Raw genomic sequence first — 26,822 nt, 5'->3', positions numbered from 1 at the left:
GGAGTGCAACACTCTTTAAAAGTTAATCTACTATCAAAAGTTATCAGGTAAATTTAATTTATTTATTATTGTTATTATTTTTTTTTGTCATGGGCTGAACAAACAAACTGGCACTAACAAAAATACTAATTCCCTCATTTAATACACGGACGACCTTTACACCACAAAAATACTCAGAAAAATTTGATTGAATTCCTCCATTACTCTATTATTGTCGATGTGATGTCTTCAAGCATTTTCACTGTTTTATTTGTTGGCAGGTGCTTCCATTATCGTTCTGACAAGTCACAGATTTTAACGCTCTTGAACCCACCACATTCCACCTCTACCATAAATGACCTTCAAAATCCAAAAAATTGCTGCCATAGAAAAGAAAGACGTATGTCAGTCGCTACTGCTAGTTGGCTAACTCCAAACGCAAAATCGATTCTGTAGAAGAATCACGGTCTCCATGAAGGCGCCATCAGATGACGACATAGTCAAAGCACAAAATAGATGGCAGTTATAACAAGTTTATTATCTTTTATTTCAAATTATCCTCAAATTGTACATAATAAAATAAAAAATTAAAATATAATTATATTTAAACAATTATTTGTATTATTTTTTATTAATTTATTCAAAAAATAATTAAATTTTAAAGTTAATTGGTATAAAATATTACAGATATAAAATTAAGAAAAATTTTTATTTGTATAAGAATGAGCCTAATAAATAATTATTCTATTTAATATATAATTAAGAATATTTCTTTCTTTATCAACGTGTTATAGTTCAAATGACATAATTTTCATCTAAGAATTGATAAAAAAAAGAATACTTCTTTCTTTTATTAACTTTTTTTTAAGAAAAACTAATAATATATTTTTAATAATATTCTTAATACAAAATAATAAATTTTAAATATTTTTTTAAATAATATATATTAACTAAAATAATATAATTATCCAAAATAATATATTATAAATATAATAAAATAACATATTTCAATAAAAAAATTGTTAATAAAAAATTATATAAATATTTTTTATATAAATTTTTGTTTCGCACAAAATAAAATTATTATATATTTGTTTGCTTTTTATGTTGTATATATGTTCTTTTTAATTAAATTTATATAATACAAAATTTTTTATCTTTTTATTCATATTTAATGTTTTAATTTTGTTTCACACAAAATAAAATTATATATATATAACACAAAATTTTTTATCATTGTCTTTATATTTAATATTATAATTTTATTTCACATAAAACAAAATTTATTTAAATTTTAATATTATATATATATAACACAAATTTTTATCATTGTATTTATATTTAGTATTATAGTTTTATTTCACACAAAACAAAATTTATTTAAATTTTAATATTATATACATAATATATATTTAATATTTTTTTTAAGATTTTAATATATCTTTTTTTTTCTGGATTTAGTACATGAATTTTTAACTTATTTTTTTGTATTATTTATTTTAATTTTAAAGTCCAATAACTTTTTTTTTGTACAGACATGTTGTTTTTAATATTTATGTACTATTTTTTTATTTTGAATTTTAGCCAAATATCTGAGATTTACAAAAAAAAATCTAAAACTTGTAAAAAAATGATTAACCTGATTAACAGGTTGCCTTTTTAAATCTAGACCATTCAAATAAAATATAATAAATAAAGAGTTCAGATTTAATGAATTCACAAGGTGTGCAGCACTCCATACTTAGCAAGGAGCGTTTAAGAATGAGCCGAATTTATGGAGGTATGGGGGCTTAATATTTAAGAGAAATGTTATTTGCATGTTAAAATTAGTCACTAAAATTAGTCATTAAAATTAGTTACTAATATATTTGTGTATAAATATATGTGTGGTTTAATTTATTTTTAATATGTATTTATATTTCAACATATATTTTATATTGATAACTGATTTTGATGGCTAATTTTAATATACACGTTGCATAATCCAATCAACTCCACTACGTTACCAACACAGAATCTTTCAACGAACCCTAAACCTATTTTATCAAAAAAATCACATCCTTAATTATCCATACCAAACCTTATTCGTCCTAATTACCCATAGTAATCCTAATTGAGTAGTGCTAAGGAGCCAATGGTCTAAACGTACAATATACAATGGGCTAAATCTTTAGTTTATGAATAAAATGAACATCACCTATACTATCCAGAATAACCATCCAATACCAGAGATAATAAACATCTCATGTTATAAAAAGCTAATTTTGGGTTCACCAAGGTTCAAACTCTTGACCTTCTGGATCTGGAACTCTAATACCATGTCCTGAAACCATTCATCTCAAAGACGTAACTTGATAGCACAATGTAACACTGATAATCATATCTCTAATACTTTCTAAACCTTCATTACGCTTAGGTCATTGGCTCCCTATACTTTCTCATCCTAATTTTAACCGTTCAGCAACATCCACTCGTAAAACCCGACGACAACCCTATCCAACCTTCTTCTTCGTGTTCCTTTTCGACACCGGTGTCAACCCTACTCAGCGCCGCCGTCGCTTCCATCGCCAAGTAGCAGCATGTGTTCGGGAGATCAACGCAGTGCCGCTACTACTGCTGCATGTCATTGTCGCATCTCCGTTAAAGATGTGTCTCTTCTCTGGTAGACCAACCGAGGGTTCGTCCGCGTGCTCTACCTCCACGCATGCCGCGTTGAAAATCTCCCTGTCCTGCCGAAGCACCACCATCCCACTTCATCTCTTCTATCTAACCAGTCCCAATCAGCGCCGCAACTAGCACCGGCTCCAAGACGCGTCGCGCAGACGCTTCCTCCTTCGTTGGCGCCACTGATCTAACAGGTTAGTAGTAGTAATTCATGGTTTATTTACTTGGATGTGGTTGATTTGTTGAGGGTTCATATATCTGGATTAGGTATTTATATAAGATGCATTTTTGAATTTGTGGATGTTATCTTTATGTAATGTTAGAAGTTAAATTATATGAATTGATTTGAATCTTCTGTGATTATCAGTTCATTGTGCTTTGCTGGAGAGCTTTTGTATGCATTATTAATTGTTTTTGTTTAGAGAATTTGCAAATGTGGGATAAAAACGGGGTTATAAGGTCGTCTGTTTTTTCCTTTCCGCATTAAAATTGGGTTTGCATGTGGGCAAAGTAAACTTCAAGCATTAACATAGTCAACGGAGTAAATGTTGTGCTATTTTGGAGGTGTCTTTTTTAAAATGTCTTTTCAAGATGTGTCTTTTAATTGAGGTGTCTTTTCTCGTCATTCTTCTATGCATGCGTCTTTTTGTCTTGAATGTGTCTACTAATGAAGTTGTTTTCTAATGGACATGTCTTCTGTTTCCCTAAATCAAAGTTCCTTATGGAGACCTGTGGGAGTTGATCATTTGAACAGATTATTCCATGGTACTGTTTTTGTTTCTGTCTGCATTGCTGGATTTCTTAAAGGTTAACTTTCCTTTAGTAATTTACTTGCATTCTTTGCCCTTAATTTTGTAGCAAGAGGAATAACAAGAATCATGAAAAAAATCGAAATTATTATTTAATTTTAGTCTTCTTTTTTTTTCAGCTGAATAAAACTTGTAGACCAGATGACAGAAATATGGTGATTTAATTTTCAATTTTTTTTTCAGCTCTAGAAATTCAAGCATGGAAGAATAGAAGACATATAACCATGTATTTCACAAAAGCCCTGGTATCAACCATACAAAGAATGACATCACAGTTAGGTGATTTGTTTTGGTTCTGACTAGCCATTTCAAGCTGAAAGTTAGCTGCTTACTCCTCTAGTTTATGATGATTTAATTTCTACTAAATAACCTTGATAAATCATAAACATTATAATTATATATCTCTAACGCTTTTGTGTGGAAGATGCTAATTTTGTAAATACAATGATAGATTGTAGAATAATATATAACTATTGAAAAATTGTAACAATTCAGATTAGTTTGATTGTGGCCAATGCACACAAGAATTTCTATTTTTGCCAGCTGAAGTACCTTCATATCACATTTAATTAAGCCTGTTAAATATTCATGTTCGTTTGGATTTATAAATCATTAATAACCATGTTGTCTTCTTGGAGCTATAATTATTCTTTTGCTCAAAGGGAAGAGTCTTCAATTCTTCAACTATTTCCAGTGGAACATCAAGTCATTTTCCTATTGTGATAGCAATTGCCTGTTTCTATCTATGTTTCTACGTAGAAGATAGCCACACGGAGAAGAATATATTGGTCACATTCTCATTTGCTTTGTCTTTAAGGCTTATATATATATATATATATATATATATATATATATATCGATAGCTCTTTTTAAATCAAGTTCTGGACCAAGAAAAAGAAATGGGATGATAAGGAAAATGGATCACGATGTGTTTAACTATGGATGTGTTTTCTAATAGAGGTGTCTTTTCTGGTCATGTCTTCTATGCATGTGTCTTTTTGTCTTGGATGTGTCTACTAATGGAGCTGTGTTCCAATAGACATATCTTCCGTTTCCTTAATGGATATGTCTTTTATGGATATATCTTATATTTAAAATTTACTTGGATGTATCTTTAATAGATGTGTCTCCTGTTAAATGTGTGTATTGGATATGCCTTCTGTTTAAAACATTTTTTGGATGTGTTTTTAATAGATGTTTCTTTTGTTATAAGAGAGGGAAATTGTGGCTGTTTGCACTAAGTATGAGAAGTTGGAAGAGCAGGTGAAGGAAGCTACAACTAACTTGGTCTCTCAAGCAAGTTAGATAGATGAACCAAAGTTCCATTTCAAGGAGTGTGATCAAAGAGGTTGCTAACATGAAGAGTACTCAGATCGAATAGTTTCTTGTTGGATTCTCAAGTTTTTAAGATTAAGTGATTTATACTCTTAAGGAGTTGTCAGATTCTTATTTTGAACGTCAAGAAACATAGTTTGTTCATCAATGTAGACATATTTTCAAAAGTTTATATGAATGTATGTGCACAGAATTTTTCCGAGCTTCTCAATTTTCCTTTAGACATATTTATATCAATGTAAGTTCAATTGTTTGTTACATCTATTTGGTTATAGTGATCCTGTAACTATAAATTTGTCATCATGCTGAGATAACGAAAGAAATCATAATACTCATTCAACTTATTCATACAATTTGCATCGCTGTAGAATCAGGAATTCATCATGACCAAAAATAATGCAAGAACTTTATATTTTGTTAGAGGGGTAAAGCTACATCGTTTAGAAAATTATTATATCATTACTATACAATTAGCTAAACAAAGAACAACTTTCTATTTGCTACATTTGGATCACGTCTTTTTCACTTCATCCAGTTCATCAACTGTTTTAAATTCCTCTTCCATTAGTTTAGATTCATCAATCATCTTAAAGTAGATTTTCTGCCTTTTCAATGTGGTCTTGCAGTTCAAATTCTTAGCATATCTTCTGATCTGCTTCTTTAATTTGTAATCTTCCTCTTCACAGCCTGCAGAACATTAAATAGTAGTCAAGACTAACTTAAATTATAAAAATCCTCTCTGCTAGTGGAGATTTACTAAAATAGAAGTATAGACTATTCAGAAACTTTACAAACCGTGTTAAATTCTTAACTTGCATAAAGAGGCAGAAATCTTAAAGCAAACTTGAAAATGAATGTAATTAACTAAGTTGCCTACTTCTTATAACACATGCAAGGCACCAAAGACATACCTTAGGAACCAGGAGCAATACCAATAAAAAACAACCATTTTTCTATAGGGTCATATAGATAATTAATGAGTTGATTGTTTGCCAAATTATTTCTTTCAAACATTTTCACAGGTCCAGAATCTCCTACATGATACATATATCACAGATCAACAAACATTTAATAATTTCCATACAAGCACCTCAACCAAAATGCATAAGATGGAAAACATATTTGAATTAGGATTATTTAAATTCTAATTATTTGTTAAATTCTTAATTGATATAAAAAAATTATATTTAAGTATTTTTAATTATTATTGTTTGTAATAGTTAGCAGATTTATATCTTGGTAACCTATACTTTTCCATACTCAATATGCTGTTGTGATGGCATTAGTTTTTTGAAGTTAGGGAGAAGAAATTAGACCGTTCGATTTCTTTGTGACAAAAAAGAGAAACACAAATCGGACCGTCCGATTTGTGTGTGGGCAAAAGAAAAATTTAAATTTTCGTTTGTATAATAATCGGACGGTCCGATTTCAATTTTTTAAAATATTAAGTTTGAACAATCTGAAGCAGATCAAAATATTGAGTTGGAAGATTATAATAGCGATAGCGAAGAGGAGTTTGAAAGTAACTATGAGGTCGTTGATCTGAGTGGAGACGAAGATCAAACTGACGGCACTTTGGAGGCAGATGTAGTAGAGGTGGCAAATGCACTAATAATCCAGCATCCGTTTGTGGAGCCTATTTTCATTCGTTCGTTGGATTTGGAGACCATACATGTACCAGAATTTTCTCAGTATATGAATACAGTTATGTATTTTTGATACAATGTATGATAGATAAATATTATAGATTGATTAGATAATATGACCAACATGTAATTTGTATAATATAATTTATCAAATAGCATTTGATTATTATTTATTTAGTTAAAGTTATAGGATAATCACACACACACATGTATATTTTTTTTATTTAGTAAGTAGCATTTGATTAATTATTTTTATTTATTTATTTATTATTTATGTATATTTTATAATTTATTATATATTGTATTTTTGCATGGTTAATAATTTATTATTACTTATTTATATTTATATTCACACACACATATGTATATTTTTTTATTTAGTAAGTAGCATTTTATTAATTATTTTTATTTATTTATTTATTATTTATGTATATTTTATAATTTATTATATATTGTATTTTTGCATGGTTAATAATTTATTATTACTTATTTATATTTATATTTTGGATAACGATAAATATTGATAGATTTTATATTTATATTTATATTATTGCTTATTTATAATTTATAATTTATAATTTATAAATAGGTTTTAACTGTTAAGACATATATTTAACAATTATTTATCAAATACATATTTTGTGGTGTGAATGTAGCAGAACTTCCTGTTGTAGAAGATTGTGAATTCATCGTGGGAATGGAATTCAGTTCTAGAGGGCAATGATTAAGGCGATAAAAGATTATACAATTTGTCGAGGTGTAGATTATCAAGTTTATGAGTCAGAACCAACGACATTCTATGCTAAATGTACACAATACGACGTAGGTTGTGATTGGCTGATCAAGGTTAGTAACATGTGCAAGAAGTACTACTGGGAGATAAGGAGGTACAATGGTAGTCACACTTGTACTAGAGCCACCATTTCTCAAGACCATTTGAAGTTGGATTCCAACACAATTGCAGAAGCAATAAAGGCCTTGGTAGAAGTTGACTCATCTATAAAAGTGAAATCAGTCATTGCGGAAGTACAGTCAAAGTTTAACTACACCATAAGTTATCACAAAGGATGGTTAGCAAAGCAGAAGGCAGTGGAATCAATTTTTTGTGGTTGGAAAGCTTCGTATGAAGCTTTGTCCATATGGTTTGAGGCCATGTGTCACAATGAGTCATCAGCAGTTGTTTATTTTAAAACAATGCCTGCTTATCAGGGGGATGACTTGGTTCCTAATATCCGTGTACTACATCGAGTCTTCTGGAGTTATTACCCTTGTATTAGAGCATTTAGACATTGCAAGCCAATAGTGCAGGTAGACAGTACTCATTTGTATGGGAGATATAAGGATTGTTTGTTAGTTGCAGTTTCATAGGATGGCAATAACAATATTGTGCCTATTGCATTTGCGATAGTGGAGGGAGAGATATCTGAGGCGTGGCACTTTTTTCTTAATAACTTGCGACAGCATGTGATGACACATGATGGTGTGGGCCTTATTTCCAATCGACACGAGTCTATCAACTCAGCTATTGCTCGTAGTAACAAAGCCTGGTCTCCTCCTAGAGCTTTTCACATGTTTTGTATCAGGCATATATAGTCCAACTTCTTAACGAAGTTCAAGACTCCGTACCTACAGAAGCTTATCATCAACATAGGTAAATTTGAATACAACGAAATTTGTTATTGTTACAGATTCTGTTATAATGCATGTTTTCTATAGGAAGCCTTTTGTTTATCATAGGATATTCGAGGACGGTTCGTGAGTACAAGATGTGTTATCAGCGATTACGCGAATGGGGTGAGGCTTACACTAACTGGCTGAACCGGATCCCACGTGAACAGTATGCTTTGGCATTTGATGGTGGATACCGATGGGGTCATATGACCACCAATCTAGTGGAATGCATCAATTCGATCTTGAAAGGAGCACGCAATCTCCTAGTCACTGCACTTGTTAAGGCAATGTTTTACAGGCTTAATGAGTTGTTCACAAGAAAAAGAGTCGAGGCTGAGACTCATATTAATGCTAGACATGTGTTCTCTGAGCTTGTGACCTCCAAATTACATGCGAATCAGCGAGTATCGGAAAACATCCATGTTAGTTTGTTTGATAGACAGATTGAAGTATTTGAAGTACGTGAGATGTCGAGTGGAGTGGAGTATGCAGTTGACCTATGTCGAAGAGTATGCAATTGTGGTGAATTTCAAGTGAACCGGATTCTGTATTGACATGTATTTTCTTGTTGTGCAAATCAGCAGCTGGATTGGCAAGTGTACGTTCATGACGTCTACAAGATGGACCAAGTTCAAAGAATATACAGAGCTAGGTTTAGGCCACTAGAAAATCTGACAATGTGGCCTGTTTATCATGGACCTCGATTCGTAAGCAATCCATTTCTGAGACGAGTAGCCAAAGGTCGACCAAAGATGACCTGCTTCTTGAATGAGATGGACACTCGGATGTTGCGTGCACCAAGGCGCTGTAAACAATGTGGGGTCGAGAGCCACAACCATAGCAAATGTCGTCAACGTGGTTGTGCAAGTGCAGATCCAGCCACCCAATAGAGTTTGATGTTATTGTATGACTTTGGTATTGTCTTTATGATGTTATTATATATTGTATTAACATAGTGCATGATATAAACTCTAATTAACATAGTACATGTGAATTAACATAGTTAATGACACAAAGGCATTATTTTTTCATTGCCCATCTTATATCTTTATATAACTTTTTGCACTTCTTTACAACTTTGTTAAAAGTAGATGGAGTATATCGATTAGTGCTTTGACGTGGAGGATCAACTCTAAGATTGTAACATTTTTCTTTTCTGCTTGTGGATGTACCTATCAAAATACAACACAAGCAATGACCAACTAATCAAAGCAAATAGAATATCATGTAGTACCTTAAACAAAATTCAACATATACAATGCTCTATCTCAATTAAATATAGCTTATACAGTGGGATTACTCCAATAAATTACTTTATCTCAATTATGCTGGATCATTGCTGCGGTCTTCATCATATTGACCATTTGAATAATCATCACCATCCTTATCCTCATCATTATCCTCATCTGAATAGTCAACTAGGTAGTCATCAGCCTCATCATCAATTGCCTTATTACTCTCCTGAATTAGACTCATTGAAATACGTCGTGGGTTCCTGCTCTGTATGATCCCTCCCATGGCATCATCACTCCTACTGGACTCAACAGATTGTCTACCTCCAGAATGTGATGACAAAGTGCGGTGCCAAGTTCTCAAGTCCAAGAACCTCCTACATGAAGCAATACCACTCGAATGGCCCCCTGTTTGGTGGGAATGTCAACATAATTACCTGAATATGAGTGATCTGGCATCGGAGCTATGAATCCAAACAGTTGGCTAAACCAGGCTTGATCCCCTGATTCAAATTGTAGAACACCCCAATACTGTTGGTGTAATGGAACTGGTGATGTAAAATAATCCGAGAGCTGTGTGTGATGAATATATGACTAAGGTTCTTGTTGTGCTTGTGGCTGTGAAACTGAGGGTGGCGGTGGCGGCAGTGATGGAGGCGGCTGTGGTTGCTGCTAATGTATAATATAAAAATAAAATAAAAATTACTCATTATAAAAAAATTATATATAATTATTTAATTATGATCGATCAGCTAGTTCAATCAGTCACCAAATGATTAAATCAGTAATCTATTAATCTAATACTCTAATCGGGTGGATTGTCAATTCGGTTATGATAACTATGCATCTCAGCATATTTGAGCGTGTTTTAAAAAAATGGGTAAAGTATAATTTTTATTCCTGAAGTTTGGCAAAAGTTTTAAAAATATCCTTAAGTTTTATTTTGTTTCAATTTGATTCCAAAAGTTTTTTATTTGCATCAAATATATCATCGACGGCTTCAAAAAATTTAAGACCAATCTAACAATATGCATAAAAATTATGCTTGATTTACTTGTGTTGAGAGTTATTCTTATGAAATTGTTATTGAATTGGTCTTAAATTTTTTGAAAAGTTATCCGTTTGGGGTATATTTGATGCAAATCGAAAACTTTTGAGACAAAATTTAAACAAAATAAAATTTAAAAGTATTTTTGAAACTTTTGTCAAACTTTAGAAACAAAAAATATACTTTACCCAAAAAAAATTATATTATTTTTTAGAAATATTTTAGTATAATTTACAAACTCTTTTAAATAAATATAAAATTACTAAAATAATATATCTTTTAAAGATATTTACATTTTTATCCTTTTAGAAAAAAAATATTTTTATTTAATAAAAAGTTATTTTTATATTATCGTATTCAAATATAATTACAAATAAAAAATATTTGTATATAAAATATTTAAATGTTAAATTATTTTATTGTTTAAAATATTTTTTAAAAATATATCTCGAAGTTTATCCAAACTCCAAAGATGAAACCGGACAGAGCATTGACAAATCACAATTAAAAGAGGTTCGCTACCAATGACAAAACATCATCCTCAAATTTTTCTGAATTGAAATTCGCTACAAATTAATTTGCAAATTAAAATGTTCAGATCGAAAACCCCAAAAAAGGGGGCATCCTCCATCACTTTTCTCGGAGGTGTAAAATCCAGTCTATTAGTAAAAGAAATCATGCTGGGATAGTGAGTTGAAAAGGATCAAACATATCATGCGATATTGATTAACAATTTTAAATTAATTTGTGTTCCGTTCTTGCTCAACCGAGGTGTATTATCCCTTTCGCGACTGCTTGGTTTTAGGCAGACCTATACGTCGTCCTAGAGGCAGCCTTTGAAATTGACCTCGCACTGCGAAACACGGCGGCAGGAACACCTGCAAAAAGTACTCCGACACTCAAGTCAATAAGAATGTTTAAGAAATTAATGCGGTTAAATGAGTGAGAGTGTATTTGTGACCTGTCTTTCTCTTGAGTTATTGGGTTTGGTTTTATAGATGAGTGAGGTGCTATCTTCTATTTGTTTGTTCCGATATTAGTGACTTAGGTAGTGAGTTCCGTTGTTGTGGGTAACGGCTAGGAGATAGTGTTTGACTTGTGCATAATTTTGGCCAAGTTGTGGTTTCAGCTTTATTGCTTGTTTCCGGACTTTATGGTCAGTTTTGATTCTGATCTTGTTTTCGAGTATTATGGGGTACACGTCATAGGCCCCAAACTCGTCTGGCTTTGTATGGAAATGGTAGGCGAGCTTAATGGAATTGGTTCTCGCGTGTAAGGCTTTTATGTTTGGAATTTTTTTTGTAGCGTTGGGCTCTAATGTGTGAACATTTTGTCTATCTTTTTCTAGTGAATTTAAACCTAATTTGTTGAATTTAATTAAGAATTAATTATATTTTAGCCACCATGGATACTATTTTGAGTTTTGTACAATTTTATTTATTTTAGGTAGCATTCAGATGGATTGGATGAAGTTTCTGCAGAGAAAGAGAAAGAACCAAAGAGATGACCAGCGAAAACCGACGCGAACGCGTGGCTCACGCGACCGCGCGGAATAGAGAAATCGCAATTACGCGATCGCGTGCCTGACGCGAACGCGTGGACTGAAATCTGCATAAATGACGCGAACGCGTGGACGACGCGGACGCGTCACATGCGCGATCTGCAAAAATACAGAAAATGCTGGGGCAATTTCTAGGCTGTTTTGACCCAATTTCCAGCCCAGAAAACATAGATTAGAAGCTGCAGAATGGACAAATCAAGTGGTCCCCACCCATCAGTTGAAGACTTGTTAATTAATTCGAATTTAAATTCAAATCTTATTTTTAGGAAAAGATATTATTTTTAATTTTAGATAATTAGATTTTAAATTTATTATGATTAGTTATAAAAAGGGATCTGATGCCATCAGATAGAAAGACAGTACATTTTTACCAGAACCCTTATTTTTCTTCTCTGAACCATGAGCAACTAATCCTTCATTGTTAAGGTAAGGAGCTCTGTCTATTTGTATGGATTGATTTGTTTGATCTTTCAAATTTAATCCATGTCTTGGTTTATATTTCAATAATTATTTTCGCTCTTTATTTTATGAATATGGGTGGAACGGAAGTATGACCCATGTTCTATTTGAGTTTTTGTGAAACTTGGAAAAGCTCTTTACTTGAACAACAGCTTGAAAACATATTATACTGAATTTCTAATTGTTTGTATTTAACGGGATACGTGATATATAATCCCCTTATTTTTGGATAATTAGGATTCTTTTGGCATATAAACTAGAAATTGATCATCACCATTTAATTGGAATTAATTGACCAAGGAATTGGCAGTTAATGAATTTTAGAGGAGACTAGGAAGGTCTAAGGAATTAGGGTCTAGTCACATATAGTTTGCCATGAAATTAAATCTTGCATGATTAAATTAGTTAGTAATAAAAGTTAATCCGAAAAATAGATAACTCTGAAACCTTAACTGTCTTCTCAATATTTTATTCCCAACTTATTTATCTGCCTGTCTTTAATATTCTTAATTTACTGTTTAATGCTATTTGAACTTCCAACACTATTTTCTGTTTGTCTAACTAATCCTATCAAACGCTATTGTTGCTTAATCCATCAATTCTCGTGGGATCGACCTTTACTCACGTAAGGTATTACTTGGTATGACCCGATGCACTTGCCGATAAGTTTGTGAGTTGTAAAATACCGCACCAGGCTCTTTCAAGGATTTGAGTTTGTAAAGAAATTTTAAAAGAAAAAGATCCCTCCTCTATTAACTTTCATGAACTGGAGGAAAATGGGATGGAGATGTTCTCCTATGGTTTTGAGCGTGCTGTTAGCCAAATTGCTGTGCTGGCCCCAGAGTTTGATTGTGATCGTCTTGATGTGACCAAGATAGTGGTCGGTGGAAAATTGGTGGTGGATGGTACCATGGAGGATCATGATGAAAATATCTCTCCTTCTTGATTTATGATATTTCGATTATTTGTTTTGGACGTGTTTAGTCCTTTTGATGTATTTTGATGACTTTGTGCTTTTGCTAACCAATTTGTGGTTTTAGCTTTTGACTGTTAAATGTATATGGTTATGGATGTTTGGTTTTATGTTTTAGACTTAATCATCTTTTGTTTGAATAGACTGAGGTTGAGTTACTTTGACAGTGTTTGTCGTTTTGACTATTCGTAGAATAATGCATAGTTGAATGTCTTTTTGCTTTTGTGAGCAGAATAAGATGAAGATAGAAAGTAGAGATCAGATTGTATAATGATATACATACTTGATATGTTGGGCGTCCAACCTCGTTAAAACCCTCCTTAGGTAAAACCCTTGTTTGGGGAAAAACCTCTAAGGGGGAAAAATAGTACCTTCATCTGCGAAGTGTACAAGTTACGATCTATACAACTTTAAGGAAGAGATGTTCTAATTTCCAGATATTGAGTCGCTCTGTAGTGTTTGTAGTTGGTAAGCTCCCATTCTGAGGACTTTTGCGATCCGAAATGGTCCCTCTCAATTTACGGCGAGCTTACCGTGTGATGGAGGTCACCTAGCTTCCTCTGTTCATCTGAGGATGAGGTTTCCGACATCGAGTGTTCTCGATACCACCTTTTTGTTGTGCCTTCTTTCAATAATCTGCTTCATGGCACTTTGCTTGATAACGGCGATATCTCGGTCTTCCTCGGCAAGATCAAGCTCGGTGTTTCCTATGCTGGCATTGTGTTGCTGATTGTATAGTTTGGTTCTGAGGGTAGGAACGCCAACTTCAATTGGAATTAATGCTTCTGATTCGTAGACTAGTTTGAACGGTGTTTCGCCTGTGATAGACTGTATTGTCGTATTATAGCTCCATAATATTTCTGGGATCAATTTTACCCATTCTCCTTTCGCATCACTGAGCTTTTTTCTCATTGCCTGCAATATTACTCGATTAGCAGCCTCGGCCTGCCCATTGGTTTGTGGGTGTTTGACCGAGCTAAAATGATGTTGTATGTTAAAACTTTTCAAAAATGATGCCAGTTTGTTATCTGTAAATTGTCTACCGTTATTCGATATTATCTCCTTTGGTATTCCAAACCGACATATAATATTTTTCCATATGAAAGATCGTACCTTCTCAGCCGTTACTCTTGCTAGTGGCTGTGCTTCTATCTATTTTGAAAAATAATCTATTGAAACCAAAAGGAACTTTACCTGTCCGAGTGTTATTGGAAATGGGCCGAGTATATCGAGCCCTCATCTGTGGAAAGGCCAGCTTACCTCCATACTGTGCATTACCTCGGCGGGCCTCATTGAGATAGTGGCATGCTTTTGACAGTTGTCGCAGGTTTTTACTTTCGTGATGCAGTCCCTCTTCATGGTCAGCCAGTAATATCCTGTTCGGATAATCTTTGCTGCCAGAGCTCGTCCTCCTATATGGTTTCCACATACACCTTCATGGATCTTGTTCATGACTTTATTTGCTTCGTTTTTGCTGAGGCATTTCAGCAATGGATGTGAGAACCCTCGCCTGTATAGTTCTCCTGCGACAGTTGTAAAGAGACTTGCCTTTCGTTTGAAATTTTGAGGGTTAGTCTCATATCTGAGAATAATACTAGTATTAATATATTCAAGATAGGGTATTCTCCAATCATCTGTGTGAGTGATGCTCATTATGCATAGTGACTCAATGCTGGGTTTTTTTAGTGTAAGTTGTGATAGTGCCGATGTTTGTGTACTAGCCCTAGTGACTGCAAGTTTAGATAATATGTCTGCTCTAATGTTCTTTTCTCTATGCACATGTAATATGACGAATTTATCAAATTTTGAAATGAGATCCTTTGCTATGAGCCAATACTGCTCTAACAAAGGATCTATTACCTGGAATTCTCCTTTGATTTGTTGAACCACCAATAGAGAGTCACAATATACTGTTAGGTTCTATACTTGAAGGCTGAGGGTGAGCTTAAGTCCTGCTATGAGCACCTCGTATTTGGCTTGATTGTTGCTTGTCGAGAAGTGAAATTGTAAAGATTGCTCAGTCATCACTGTGTCTCCTTCCTTTAGTACTATCCCGCCTCCGCTTCCTTCTCGGTTTAATGCTCCGTCCACATGTAATTCCCAAGTTTGGCTGTGTTGGTGCTCGTCAGGTGTGAGTTCAGAAACGAAGTCTGCCAGGATTTGTGACTTTAAAGCCGACCTTGATTGGCACTGGATATCAAACTCAGAAAGTTCAATATACCACTTGGTCAACCTTCCTGCCAGCTCTGGCTTAGTTAATATTTGTCTTAGCGGTTGATTTGTCCTTACAATAACTGTGTGGCTCTAAAAGTAGTGTCTAAGTTTTCTTGCTGTTGTTACTAATGCTAAGGCTAGTTGTTCTATTCTTGGATATCTTCGTTCTGTTGGTTGCATGACTCTGCTGACGAAGTATACTGGCTTTTGTGTCTTTCCTATCACAGTGATGAGAACCGAGCTTATGGAATAATTGGAAACAGATAAATATAGATATAAAGGTTTACTGACTTCCGGGCTTTGCAGCACTGGTGGCGATGATAGGATAGCTTTGAGTTCGGCGAATGTCATTTCGCATTCGCTTGTCCACTCGAATTTTTTGTTCTTTAATATCGTTTGGAAAAAGTGATACAATCGGCTCGATATTGCTGGTAAGAATCGTGACAGGGCCGCTACTCTTCCTGTGAGTTACTACACCTCTTTTATTGTCTTTGGACTTGCCATGTTAAGTATTGCGTCGCACTTTTATGGGTTTGCTTCAATTCCTCGTGAGGTCAACATAAATCCAAGGAATTTGCCTCCTTATACCCAAAAGACACATTTCTCTGGGTTGAGTCTCATGTTATATGCTCGGATCTAATTGAATATCTCTTTGAGGTCTTCACAGTGGGATCTCTCTGGTGTGGTCTTGGCGACCATATCGTCCACATAGATTTTCATGTTCCGACCTATCTATTGGTGGAATACCTTGTCCATTAGTCGCTGGTATGTTGCACCTGTATTCTTTAGACCAAATGGCATTACTCTATAACAAAAATTTCCATGCTCAGTTATAAAGGCTGTTTTTCTCTGGTCTTCTGGATGCATAAGGATCTGGTTGTAACTAGAATATGCATCCATGAAGCTTAAGCTTTTGAAACCTGACGCATTGTCTACAAGCTTGTTAATATATGGCAGAGGGTAGGCATCTTTTGGACATGCCTTGTTGAGGTTTGTAAAGTCGACGCACAAGCGCCATTTACCTGAATTTTTTCTTACCATTACCACGTTCGAGAGCCACGTGGTGAAGCGGATTTCTCTAATGAAGTCGGCGCTGAGTAACTTTTTAGTTTCTTCTAGGGACGCCTTTGCTTTTTCTGCTCCGAGGTTCCTTTTCTTTTGAGCTATAGGTTAGATCGTCCTATCGATGGCGAGCTTGTAGCAAATGACATTCGGATCTATGCCTGGCATATCCGCAGGTGTCCAAGCAAATAGGTCGGCATTGTCTTGTAGTACCTTTATAAGCTCCAATTGTTTTTGTCCTTCGAGTGCTTGGCCGATGTAGGTGAATCGTTCTGGCTTTGACGTCAGGGGAACTTTCTGAAGTTCATCTGCTGGTTGGGGTCTTTCTTGGGTGTCCTCCCGAGGGTCGAGTTCTGCCAGGGACAGTACTTCGCTTGTGCTGTGAATTACCTTGACCTCTTGTTGATATTTTTGCTGCATGTCTGATCTCTTTAGGCTTGCGTTGTAACATTGCCGAGCTTGTTGGCAATCTGAATGGAGTGTTGCAATCTCGTCATCCTGTGCCTAAAACTTAACGCACAAATGAAAGGTCGATACCACTGCCCTGAACATGTTCAGAGCTGGTCTTCCGAGAATAATATTGTAAGGATTGGGGTAATCAACTATAAGATATTGTATATCCATGGTTCGTGATAGTGGGGTGTTCCCCAGTGTTGTTTTTAGCCATATATAACCTTTAATTGGGATCCTTTCTCCAGAGAATCCTACCAATTCCCCGGATGAGGATTGCATTTCTTTTTTAGATAAGTTCATTTTAATAAAAGTTGAATAGAAAAGAACATTTGCACTACTACCTGGGTCCAATAGGACTTTTCTTACCAATAGGTCGCCTATTTGGGTGGAAATTACCACCGGATCATCCAAGTTCGGAATGGCCGAGGATACGTCTGCCTGGTTGAAGGTGATTTTAAGGTCGATTGCATCCTTATTACTTTGTGGCGCTGTTCCTTCGATTGCCAGCATTGCACGGTAGCTTCGTTTGTGCGCCGAGATTGTCTCGCCTCCCCCGGCGAATCCCCCGAATATGCAGTTGATGATCCCTTTTGGCGGATTAGGGTTGGACCATTTGTTGTCATCTCTTTCTTTCGGGGGTTGTCGGCGCTCTTCTCGGTCTCGTGTGTCTTCAGTTTTTCTTCTTCCTTCTACATATTTGTCCAAGAGGTCTTGCCGGGCCAGCCTCTCCAATAAGTCCTTGGCGATCACGCATTCGTCTGTTGTGTATCCATTTTTCTGATGGAAAGCACAATGTTTGCTCTTATCCACAAATCGTTGATCCTGGTAACTTCCTGCTCGTGCTGGAGGTTTTATAATTTTGGTGTTGAGGATCTCTTTGATTATTCTTTCTCTCTTTGTGTTGAATTTGGTATAGTTGTCAAATTTTGGGGTGAGCTTGAATGGCTTCCTTGATTCTTTAGTGCTTACCGATCTTATGGTCCTGTGTTCCTCCTTCCGAGGTTGTTTCCTTTCTGTTCTTTTGGCTTCGCGGAGTTCTTTAATCTCCATCGGTTCCGCTGCCCTTTCTCAAAATTCCTCCAATGTCTTCGGCTTAGTGACTGCGATTGTCTCCCAGAACTTTCCGGGTCGGAGGCCGGCTTTAAGGGCATGCAGGTGGATTGCTGGGTCTAAATCCGGTATCTCCATGGTCGCCTCAGCAAATCTCGTCATGTATTCCTTCAAGCTCTCATTTTTCCCCTGTCGGATGGTACCAAAGTAATCTGATCCGTGAACATATATCCTTGAGGCTGCAAAGTAGTCAATGAAGGATCTTGCCAATTCTTCAAACGAGGAGATTGAACCTGCAGACAGTTTAGAAAACCATAGTAATGCAGCACCATCAAGGTAAGTAGGAAAAGCTCGACATAATATAGGTTCGTTGTTAGCGCCATTAAAAAAATCATAGATTGGAATTTTTTAACATGAGTCTGGGGGTCACCAATCCCCTTATATGGCTCAAGGGAAGTAGGTAGCACGAAATTCTTGGGCATCTAGAAGTTGGTGATCTCCTTGTAGAATGGGTTGTCCAAGGTCAGCTTCTCTTTCGGTGGATTGAGACATAAGGGATCGCTGTTGCCTTGAGTCGAGCCTTTGGGGTTTCCTTCTTCGTGTTTTTCAGCATTGTTATGAACGGACAGTTCAGCTAACCTTCGGACTTCCGCCTGAAGTTTGGCCATTTGGGCTAAAAGTTCTGCTTGCGTAAGTTGGTGAGCACCATTCTCAGCCATAGTGGAGGATCAGAGATCCTGCAAGAGAAAAGAAACAGAAAGCCAGATGAAGAAAATAGTGGGGTTAGATGAGTTTTTCTTTCTTCGGCCCCACGGTGGGCGCCAAATGTTCCGTTCTTGCTCAACCGAGGTGTATCATTCCTTTCGCGACTGCTTGGTTTTAGGCAGAGCTATACGTCGTCCTGGAGGCAACCTTCGGAATTGACCTCAGCACTACGAAACATGGCTGCAGGAGCACCTGCAAAAAGTACTCCGACACTCAAGTCAATAAGAGTGTTTAAGAAATTAATGCGGTTAAATGAGTGAGAGTGTATTTGTGACCTGTCTTTCTCCTGGGCTATTGGGTTTGGTTTTATAGATGAGTGAGGTGCTATCTTCTGTTTGTTTGTTCCGATATTAGTGGCTTAGGTAGTGAGTTCCGTTGTTGTGGGTAATGGCTAGGAGATAATGTTTGACTTGTGCACAATTTTGGCCAAGTTGTGGTTTCAGCTTTGATTGCTTGTTTCTGGACTTTATGGTCGGTTTTGATTCTGATCTTGTTTCCGAGTATTATGGGGTACACGTCAATTTGTATGGACCAAAATCTTCATGAAATATGATTAAAAAATTGAAAAAGTAGAGTTTGAATTAAAAATAATAATCATTTATTTATTAAAAAATGTTAAAAATTTAAAAAATTACCAAAAATATTTAAGAGAGATATTTGATTATTAAAAAAATGATGACAAAACATGTAAGCTCTACAAATTTCATGATCATCATTAATGTAGTTTTAGTTGTTAAGAAAAAAACTATTATTTTATTAAGAAATTTAGTCTATATAAAGCCATACATGCTTTGTATATTATGTGTGTTCCAATCAAATAAAATAGATATATTTTGATTAAATTTTTTTTATTATTATTATGAGTGTTGGTAAGTTTGAAAGATTAAAAATATGATTGTATTACTCATATGAGTGAGTGATCCTAGGACCAATTAATTGTGGATACTAATTTAGGGGTGGAAAAAGGTCAGACGGCCTGCCAAAAAACCTGCAGCCTGGCCTGTGTTTAGTCTGACATGTTATAAAATAGGCACAGATTTTTATAAAAAAATTTAATATGTTAATAAGACAAGTCCAAACTCACTAATTAACCTTATATATAATACATATATAAATAATTTTTTTATTATTAACAAAATTACGAGATATTTTAAATTTATTATATTTAATTATAAATACTTTTGTATATTTTAAATACTTTAAAAATTTAAAAATTCTTATAAATATTAAATATAACATATTATATATAAATATTTTTATTAAAAATAAATTTTTTAAATAATATTTTTATTTTTATAAAAAAAATTATCAAACTTTTTAATAAATTTTAAATTAGGTCAGATTAAATAACAGACTAAGTTTAATACTTAAAAAAAAATCTATATCGGACTGCAGGCCGCCAATTAACTATATGCGAACTTCTACTTAGACAGTGCCACCGATCTTTACCCAAACTAGAGTGAGACACGCGCAATGTGCGGAGAGGTAGATTACTTATATTATAAATAGATTTTAATAAATGTTATATTAAAAATATTTTAGAGAACATATTATAAATAGATTTTGAATTTTTTTTAAAAAAAGACATAGATTATTTATATTAGAGTTATATAAAACTGTATTTTCATTTTTTTTTCCGATTTGCATTAATTGTTACACTTTGTCTTTTTTTGCTTTTTTTTTGTAAATAATTTAAAAAATAAATGAATAAGAATGAAAAACATATAAAAATGTTAAATTAAATTTAAGAAATTTTTGACAATTAGTATGAGAGATTAAGAAATGAAGAGTAGTAAGAGTCTTAATATGTATAAGTTATAGAATTTGAATATTTGTAACTGAAATTTTTTATAATAATTATTATCATGACACTTTTAATGTATGTTTATTGCATTTAATTAGTACTTGATATTTTAATTGAATAATAATACATAAGAATTTTTTGTTTTAATTTTTTTAAACATTTTACTAAATAGTGATTGATTGATTTTCATCTGTTGCCAAGTTATTAAAATTGCTTATGTGACATGATTAGCAAAGAAAAGATAGTTTAAACTCATTGCGGAGAAAGTTAGTATCAGCTTTTATATACTATAAAAATGTTAAATTAAATTTAAGAAATTTTTGACAATTAGTATGAGAGATTAAGAAATGAAGAGTAGTAAGAGTCTTAATATGTATAAGTTGTAGAATTTGAATATTTGTAACTGAAATTTTTTATAATAATTATTATTATGACACTTTTAATGTATGCTTATTGCATTTAATTAGTATTTGAATAATAATAGATAAGAGTTTTTTGTTTTAATTTTTTTAAAACATTTTACTAAATAGTGATTGGTTGATGTAAGACCCGCGCAATGTAGGGAGAGATAGATTATTTATACTATATAGTGTATTTTAATAAATGTTATATTAAAAATATGTTAGAGAACATATTATAAATAGATTTTGAATTTATTTATTTTTAAAAAAGACATAGGTTATTTATATTAGAGTTATATAAAACTGCATTTTCATTTTTTTTTCATTTTTCGTTTTGCATGAATTGCTACATTTTGTCTTTTTCTTACGTTTTTTGTTTGTTTGTAAATAAAAATGTTATATTAAATTTAAGAAATCTTTTACAATTAATATGAGAGATTAAGAAATGAAGAATAGTAAGAGTCTTAATATGTATAAGTTGTAAATTTTGAATATTTGTAACTGAAATTTTTTATAATTATTATTATTATGGCACTTTTAATGTATGTTCATTGCATGTAATTAGTACTTGATGTTTCAATTGAATAATAATAGATAAGAGTTTTTTGTTTTAATTTTTTAAAAATATTTTATTTTACTAAATAGTGATTGGTTGATTTTCATCTTTTGCCAAGTCATTAGAATTGCTGATGTGACATCATTAGCAAAGAAAAGATGGCTTAAACTCATTGTGGAGAGAGTTGGTATTAGCTCTTATATATTATAAATAGATAAATAGATAGATAGATAGATAGATTTGACAAGATTTGAGTGGTGAATTCTAAAATTTTGCCAAGTAAGCAATGGTGCTGACATGGTGTTAGTAGAAGAAGAGAAATAAATTAGAAATAATGTAGGTAAACCTAATTTTGGTTGTAACTGTTGGACAGAACCGTTTAAAAAAGAGGAATATATAAACCTGTGCTACTTGCAATGAGTTCACATACAATTAAAATGTTATTATTTATAACAAATAAATAGGACCATTGAAAATGATATTGAACAATAGAATGAGAAGAGTAAACGACAAAGTTGAAAATCTTTAGAAAGATACTTGGGACAAATTTCCTATGTTGGCGGCGCCGAATGGTGACGTTGGTCTGAGACCCAAAATCGAGCTCCGACAGAAAAACTGCAACAGGAGAAATGGAGTTTGCCTTAGTTTCTGCAATTTATGCAATGCGGCTCCGCTGGAGATGGACATCGTGATGGACAATTTGTTTTGAGAAAAAAACAATGGCTCATGGGACTGGAAGAAGATGGAGGAAATAGGATCTTGGTACGGAGAGGTGCCAAGAGGAAGAGGGTTTCGAGAAATATGAGAAAGATAATAAGCTCTTTGGTTTTCAGAGCTTTTTTTTGGGGTAAATGTTAATTTGTGTTTTTGTTGTTTTAGAAATAAGGATTGATTTGGAAAAAGTTAAGTTGGTTTTTATTGTGTTTTTTAATTGTTTTTTGTGTTTTTTTTATTTGAAAATAAAAGTTGATTTGACAAAATTTGAGTAGTGAATTCTAAAATTTTGCCAAGTAAGCCATGGTGCTGACATAACGTTAGTAGAAGAAGAGAAATAACTTAAAAGTAATCTGGGTAACCCTATGAATCTACTTTTATATATTAAGAATAGATGGCACACAACCTAGCCCTTGAAAGTCTATGATCTAAATTTAGATAAGCAGAGGAGGTGAGACTTGCGATATTTTCCATGTAATGATCCATAATCTAAGTTTATCATTCCGCTTCTATCTTTTAAATATTAGATTTTATTATAAACATGTAAAATGCTTAGTCAACATTCATATACAAACATGGATATAATCTGACAATGAATCCACATTACTCGGGAACACGGGAAGAGATAAATAAAGTACATAAGAAGAGTAGAATACTAAAAGGAAGAGAGTTTTGATCAGTAAATAACTATGTTTGGGATGTGAGAAATGAGAGGCCAATGCTCTCCCGTCTCCTCTTCACACAGAGGAGCAAGCAGAGGACAATCCATGATGATGAGAGAACACAAGGAATTTGGAAGACCCTCTGCAGGTAGAGATTGTAGCATGTTACAACCACTAATCTGCAGAAGTTTGAGGGATTCAAGGTGCTGAAGACCACTATGATTGAGAGTTGTGAGGTTCACAAGTCCAGTGATGTGAAGAGAATTCAAGCAAGCTGGAAGCACCCCTTCATCTGGAAATGACTCTAAACCAATCAGTTCCCCTTCAATCCTGAACAATTCAAGACATGTCAATTCATGAAGACCCCATTCTGCTTGGGGTGACAGGTTTGGACAGTTGCTAATTGAAATGCATCGAAGGATAGGAGTAGGTGGTAACCCTCCTTCCGGGAAAGACATCAAGTTTGGGCAATCTTTTATCAATATGCTTTCAAGAGAGGGCAGTTCCCAGTCTGCCAGCCTCTGAAGAGATTGGAGATTGAGACAGTCTTGGATGTGAAGATCACGGAGAGCCGGGAAGGAAGACAGTGGGAAAAAAACCAGATCGTCGCAGCTGCCTTCCAAGTGCAACTGCTCCATTGCTTGGTAATTGTGTGGAGCTTGTTGCAGTGGAAGAAACTCTAAATTCCTAGAGTTGCATATGTGAAGTGACTTTAACCGTGTAAGAAGACCAAGTGCAGGAAAAGATTGAAGCAAGGGACAGTCGCATATGGTCACCCTTCTTAGAGCTCCAGTCCCTAGCATCATTTCCTCCGGCAAGATCATCAATGCATCGCAATCAGTTAGCTCTAGTTCTCTCAATCTTGGGACTCTTGGAAATGAATTGGCAAGATTATGGCATCCAGAGATGACAAGTTTTTCTAGAGAACCCAAATGGCGGGACAAGTTCCCGGTCAATAATGGACATCTCTTTATGTGAAGCTCTTTAAGGGAAGGGAATTCTTCAAACTCAGTTGGCAACCACTCTCCCCATATAAGCATGTCCTCAAAAATCAACATTTCAAGGGCTCTAAAAGGTGAATCTATATTTCCATAGAACTCAGGACCAACTCTTCTTAGGCTTCTCATGTTTGCTATGAGTAGAGTCTTGAGAGAGGATAATTGCCCAAGTGGTGGCAAATTCGAGCAGTTGATGCAACCAGTTAGATTTATAGACACCATGTTAGAGAACAAAGGATTTCCCAACCAACCTGGAAATGCTCGGCCACCATAGTTTTCAATTCAGCCTTTTCAAGTTTCCATGTGGCTGAAGATTTTCAAGAACAGCTGCTTCAATGTGTAAGTCATGGATAGTATTTGTCCATTTCAATACTAACTCATCAAGAAATTTCTTACCCATCAAGTTGGCTCTGAATGCATCTGTGGCATCAGCAATGTTCTGCAAGTTCACAATAGAAAGTGAACCATGAAGTTGCAATAGAGCCCCTAACTCGCTAATGCTTGATCCTGTGTTTCTGTTGACAACAAAGACAGCAAGATTTTGAAGAAGCTTCAATTTGCCAAATTGCGGGGGCATCTCTGTCAAAGGGACACCGATGATATCAAGATGGTGCAAGTAAATCAAATTCACCAGACTTTCAGGCAAACTAGTGAGATGAACACAATTTGAAAGCAACAATATTTGCAGATTGTACAAAAGCCCTATGGATTTCGGTAATTGCTGAATATTTGTGTGAGAAAGATTCAAATAACGCAAGTGCTTCAAGTTTCCAATTGTATCAGGCAGTGTAATGAGTGAGTAACCTGACAAAGAAAGCACCCGAGCACAAACGAATCTTGGTATCAAGCTACCGAAAACTACATCAGCTGATAAACCAAACTGCCTTGAGTTTGAGAGCTTAAATGGTATGAAGGTTCTCAACTGTGAATGATCATAGAAAGCATCAAATTTGTCTGGTGCATCAAGCTTATCTTGCAAGAAGGAGAGATGGCGAACTTTCTCCGAAATTCGTCCAGCATTATCATCCTCAAAAAGATGAAAAAATTCGCCCCCAACATATTGTGCTAAGTCGCTTATGAGGTCATGCATGATAATGAACGAATCATTACTTGTTGATCGTTCTAGCAATGACCTCGACAAAAGCTCACACAGGTATTCCTCACCTACCCTCTGCATTGTTTTAGCCTTTGATGGTTGTAGAAGACCCTCAGCCATCCATAAATGGATCAAGTTCAACTTCTTAATTTCATATCCCTTGGGAAATATGGAGCAGTAGGCAAAGCAGGCCTTCAAATGTGAAGGAAGAAGTTGATAGCTTAATCTTAATGCAGCCAAGATGTTGCTCTTATTAGCCGGCAAATCCCACATCTTACTTTGCAGTATGTTATTCCATTCTTCAGCTTCTGTCACTGAATGTAAAACACTCCCAAGCACTTTTGCAGCTAAAGGAAGACCCTTGCACTTTCTCACTATCCTGTGACCAATCTCCAACAAAGTTGGCTCCGGATTTCTGTTCCCAAATGCATAATGAGCAAAGATGTTCCAACAATCATCATCCGGTAGATGTGAAAGGAAATAAACAGCAGCACGCATAGTGATTGCCACATTTTCATTGCGGGTGGTGACTAGAATAACACATCTAATAGCAGCATCCATAAAGGCCATCTTGAAGAGTTCCCAGTCAAAGAAACTCTCAGCCCAAAAATCATCTAAAACCAACAAGAAGTTCTTTCCACTCAACAAAGATGCTACTTGGTCTTGAAGTCTGTCCAAGCTTGTACTCCCAACACTAGAACCCGTCAATGACTCATAAACCTTGGTGGTTAAGTAGAGAACATCAGAACCCTCAGAGACATAAACCCAAGACCGTATATGGAAGTTTCGCGTTACATGTTCATCGCTGAACAAAACCTGAGACAGAGTAGTTTTGCCAACCCCTGCCATCCCAACAATTGCCACAACAATTGGTTCAACTTCCTCATTCATGGTTCCAAGCATACCTTGTATGATTGTTTCTTTTACACTGTCCCTGCCATAAACCCTAGCCCAATCCACCCTTCTAGTAGTAGGCACATTAGGTAGCAGTGGGAACAGATTCTGTGGGACTTCCCTAAGGCCCAAACAGTTTTGATAGTCTCTCAAAACATGAAGCCTGAGATTTATTTTCTCAAGGCTACGATTCAACGACTTAGCGAAAGGAGAAACAGAATCAAAGTAGTCTATTACAGTGTCCAATGTGGTGTGTGACTGAGACCTCACCTTGTATTCCAAAACCTGAGTGTCAAGCTTATCAAGAAGATCTTCGGCAGAGTAGAGAGCTTCTCGAAGCTCGTTGAGCCATATCTTGACGTATGGGTTGACGATCTGCTTCTCCTCTGCATCCACGAGGACAGAGTTCACTGAGAGTAACTGCAGCTTCAAATCCTCGGCAGCTTCGTAGGTCTTGTTGCGAAAGAAGAACAGAAGCTGAGGAGAAGCTAACCTGTCAATCAAGACTTGCAGGGAGGCAGAGAGCAAAGCACTTGCCACATCGACCACCATTGCTGCTCTCACAAGATTCAATCAAGAAACTAGAAATGAAGTATGTATTGCTGTGATTTACTTGGACGTGTGTTGAATCTTGAATCTAAGCAAGTTGACTTCAGCTACTTGTGTTGACTTGGAAGCTAGAGTTGAGAAGAAGAATGAGCTAGGCAGTTGCAGCAATAATAAGTAATAACTGTCTATTACTCTATTGTTTGGTTTTTTGGGGCCTTGCTTGCATT

General features: G+C 34.8%; 2 protein-coding genes and 1 long non-coding RNA gene across 5 annotated transcripts; 2 read left to right on the top strand and 1 right to left on the bottom strand.

The window, feature by feature from the left end:
- Window positions 1–2,289: 2,289 nt before the first annotated feature.
- On the top strand, window positions 2,290–5,045 carry LOC112789441 (uncharacterized). Of its 3 annotated transcripts, none has more exons than XR_011879523.1 (3): window positions 2,338–2,837; window positions 3,359–3,450; window positions 3,636–5,045. It is a non-coding gene; the product is annotated as an uncharacterized lncRNA (long non-coding RNA). The 3 variants fall into 3 exon arrangements; XR_011879525.1 differs by having other exon boundaries at window positions 2,365–2,837; window positions 3,359–3,408; XR_011879524.1 differs by lacking the exon at window positions 3,359–3,450 and having other exon boundaries at window positions 2,290–2,837.
- A 2,108-nt stretch (window positions 5,046–7,153) lies between these two features.
- Window positions 7,154–8,994, top strand: LOC112772793 (uncharacterized). The gene is made up of 4 exons (XM_025817800.1): window positions 7,154–7,741; window positions 7,802–7,964; window positions 8,150–8,613; window positions 8,686–8,994. The coding sequence occupies exons 1-4, from the start codon at window positions 7,154–7,156 to the stop codon at window positions 8,992–8,994; spliced, it is 1,524 nt and encodes a 507-aa protein (XP_025673585.1).
- A 13,912-nt stretch (window positions 8,995–22,906) lies between these two features.
- LOC112772775 (putative disease resistance RPP13-like protein 1) lies at window positions 22,907–26,822 on the bottom strand. Its single transcript, XM_025817777.2, is given in 2 exon segments — window positions 22,907–24,339; window positions 24,341–26,822. Coding segments are annotated over 2 exon segments (3,525 nt in total). The 5' UTR covers window positions 26,599–26,822; the 3' UTR covers window positions 22,907–23,072.

This window comes from Arachis hypogaea, chromosome 3 (assembly GCF_003086295.3).
Source record: "Arachis hypogaea cultivar Tifrunner chromosome 3, arahy.Tifrunner.gnm2.J5K5, whole genome shotgun sequence".
NCBI lineage: Eukaryota > Viridiplantae > Streptophyta > Magnoliopsida > Fabales > Fabaceae > Arachis > Arachis hypogaea.
The sequence above is the reverse complement of the archived record's forward strand: the minus strand, read 5'-3'. Positions and strand labels throughout refer to the sequence as shown.

What these genes read in the sequence shown, in the direction of transcription:
- LOC112772793 (XM_025817800.1), top strand. Translation starts at nt 7,154, where the DNA reads ATGATTAAGGCGATAAAAGATTATACAATTTGTCGAGGTGTAGATTAT. An exon ending in TATCAACTCAGCTATTGCTC is followed by an intron (nt 7,965 to 8,149) that starts GTAGTAACAAAG and finishes TGTTTTCTATAG; the next exon opens with GAAGCCTTTTGTTTATCATA. An exon ending in CAGTTGACCTATGTCGAAGA is followed by an intron (nt 8,614 to 8,685) that starts GTATGCAATTGT and finishes TGTGCAAATCAG; the next exon opens with CAGCTGGATTGGCAAGTGTA.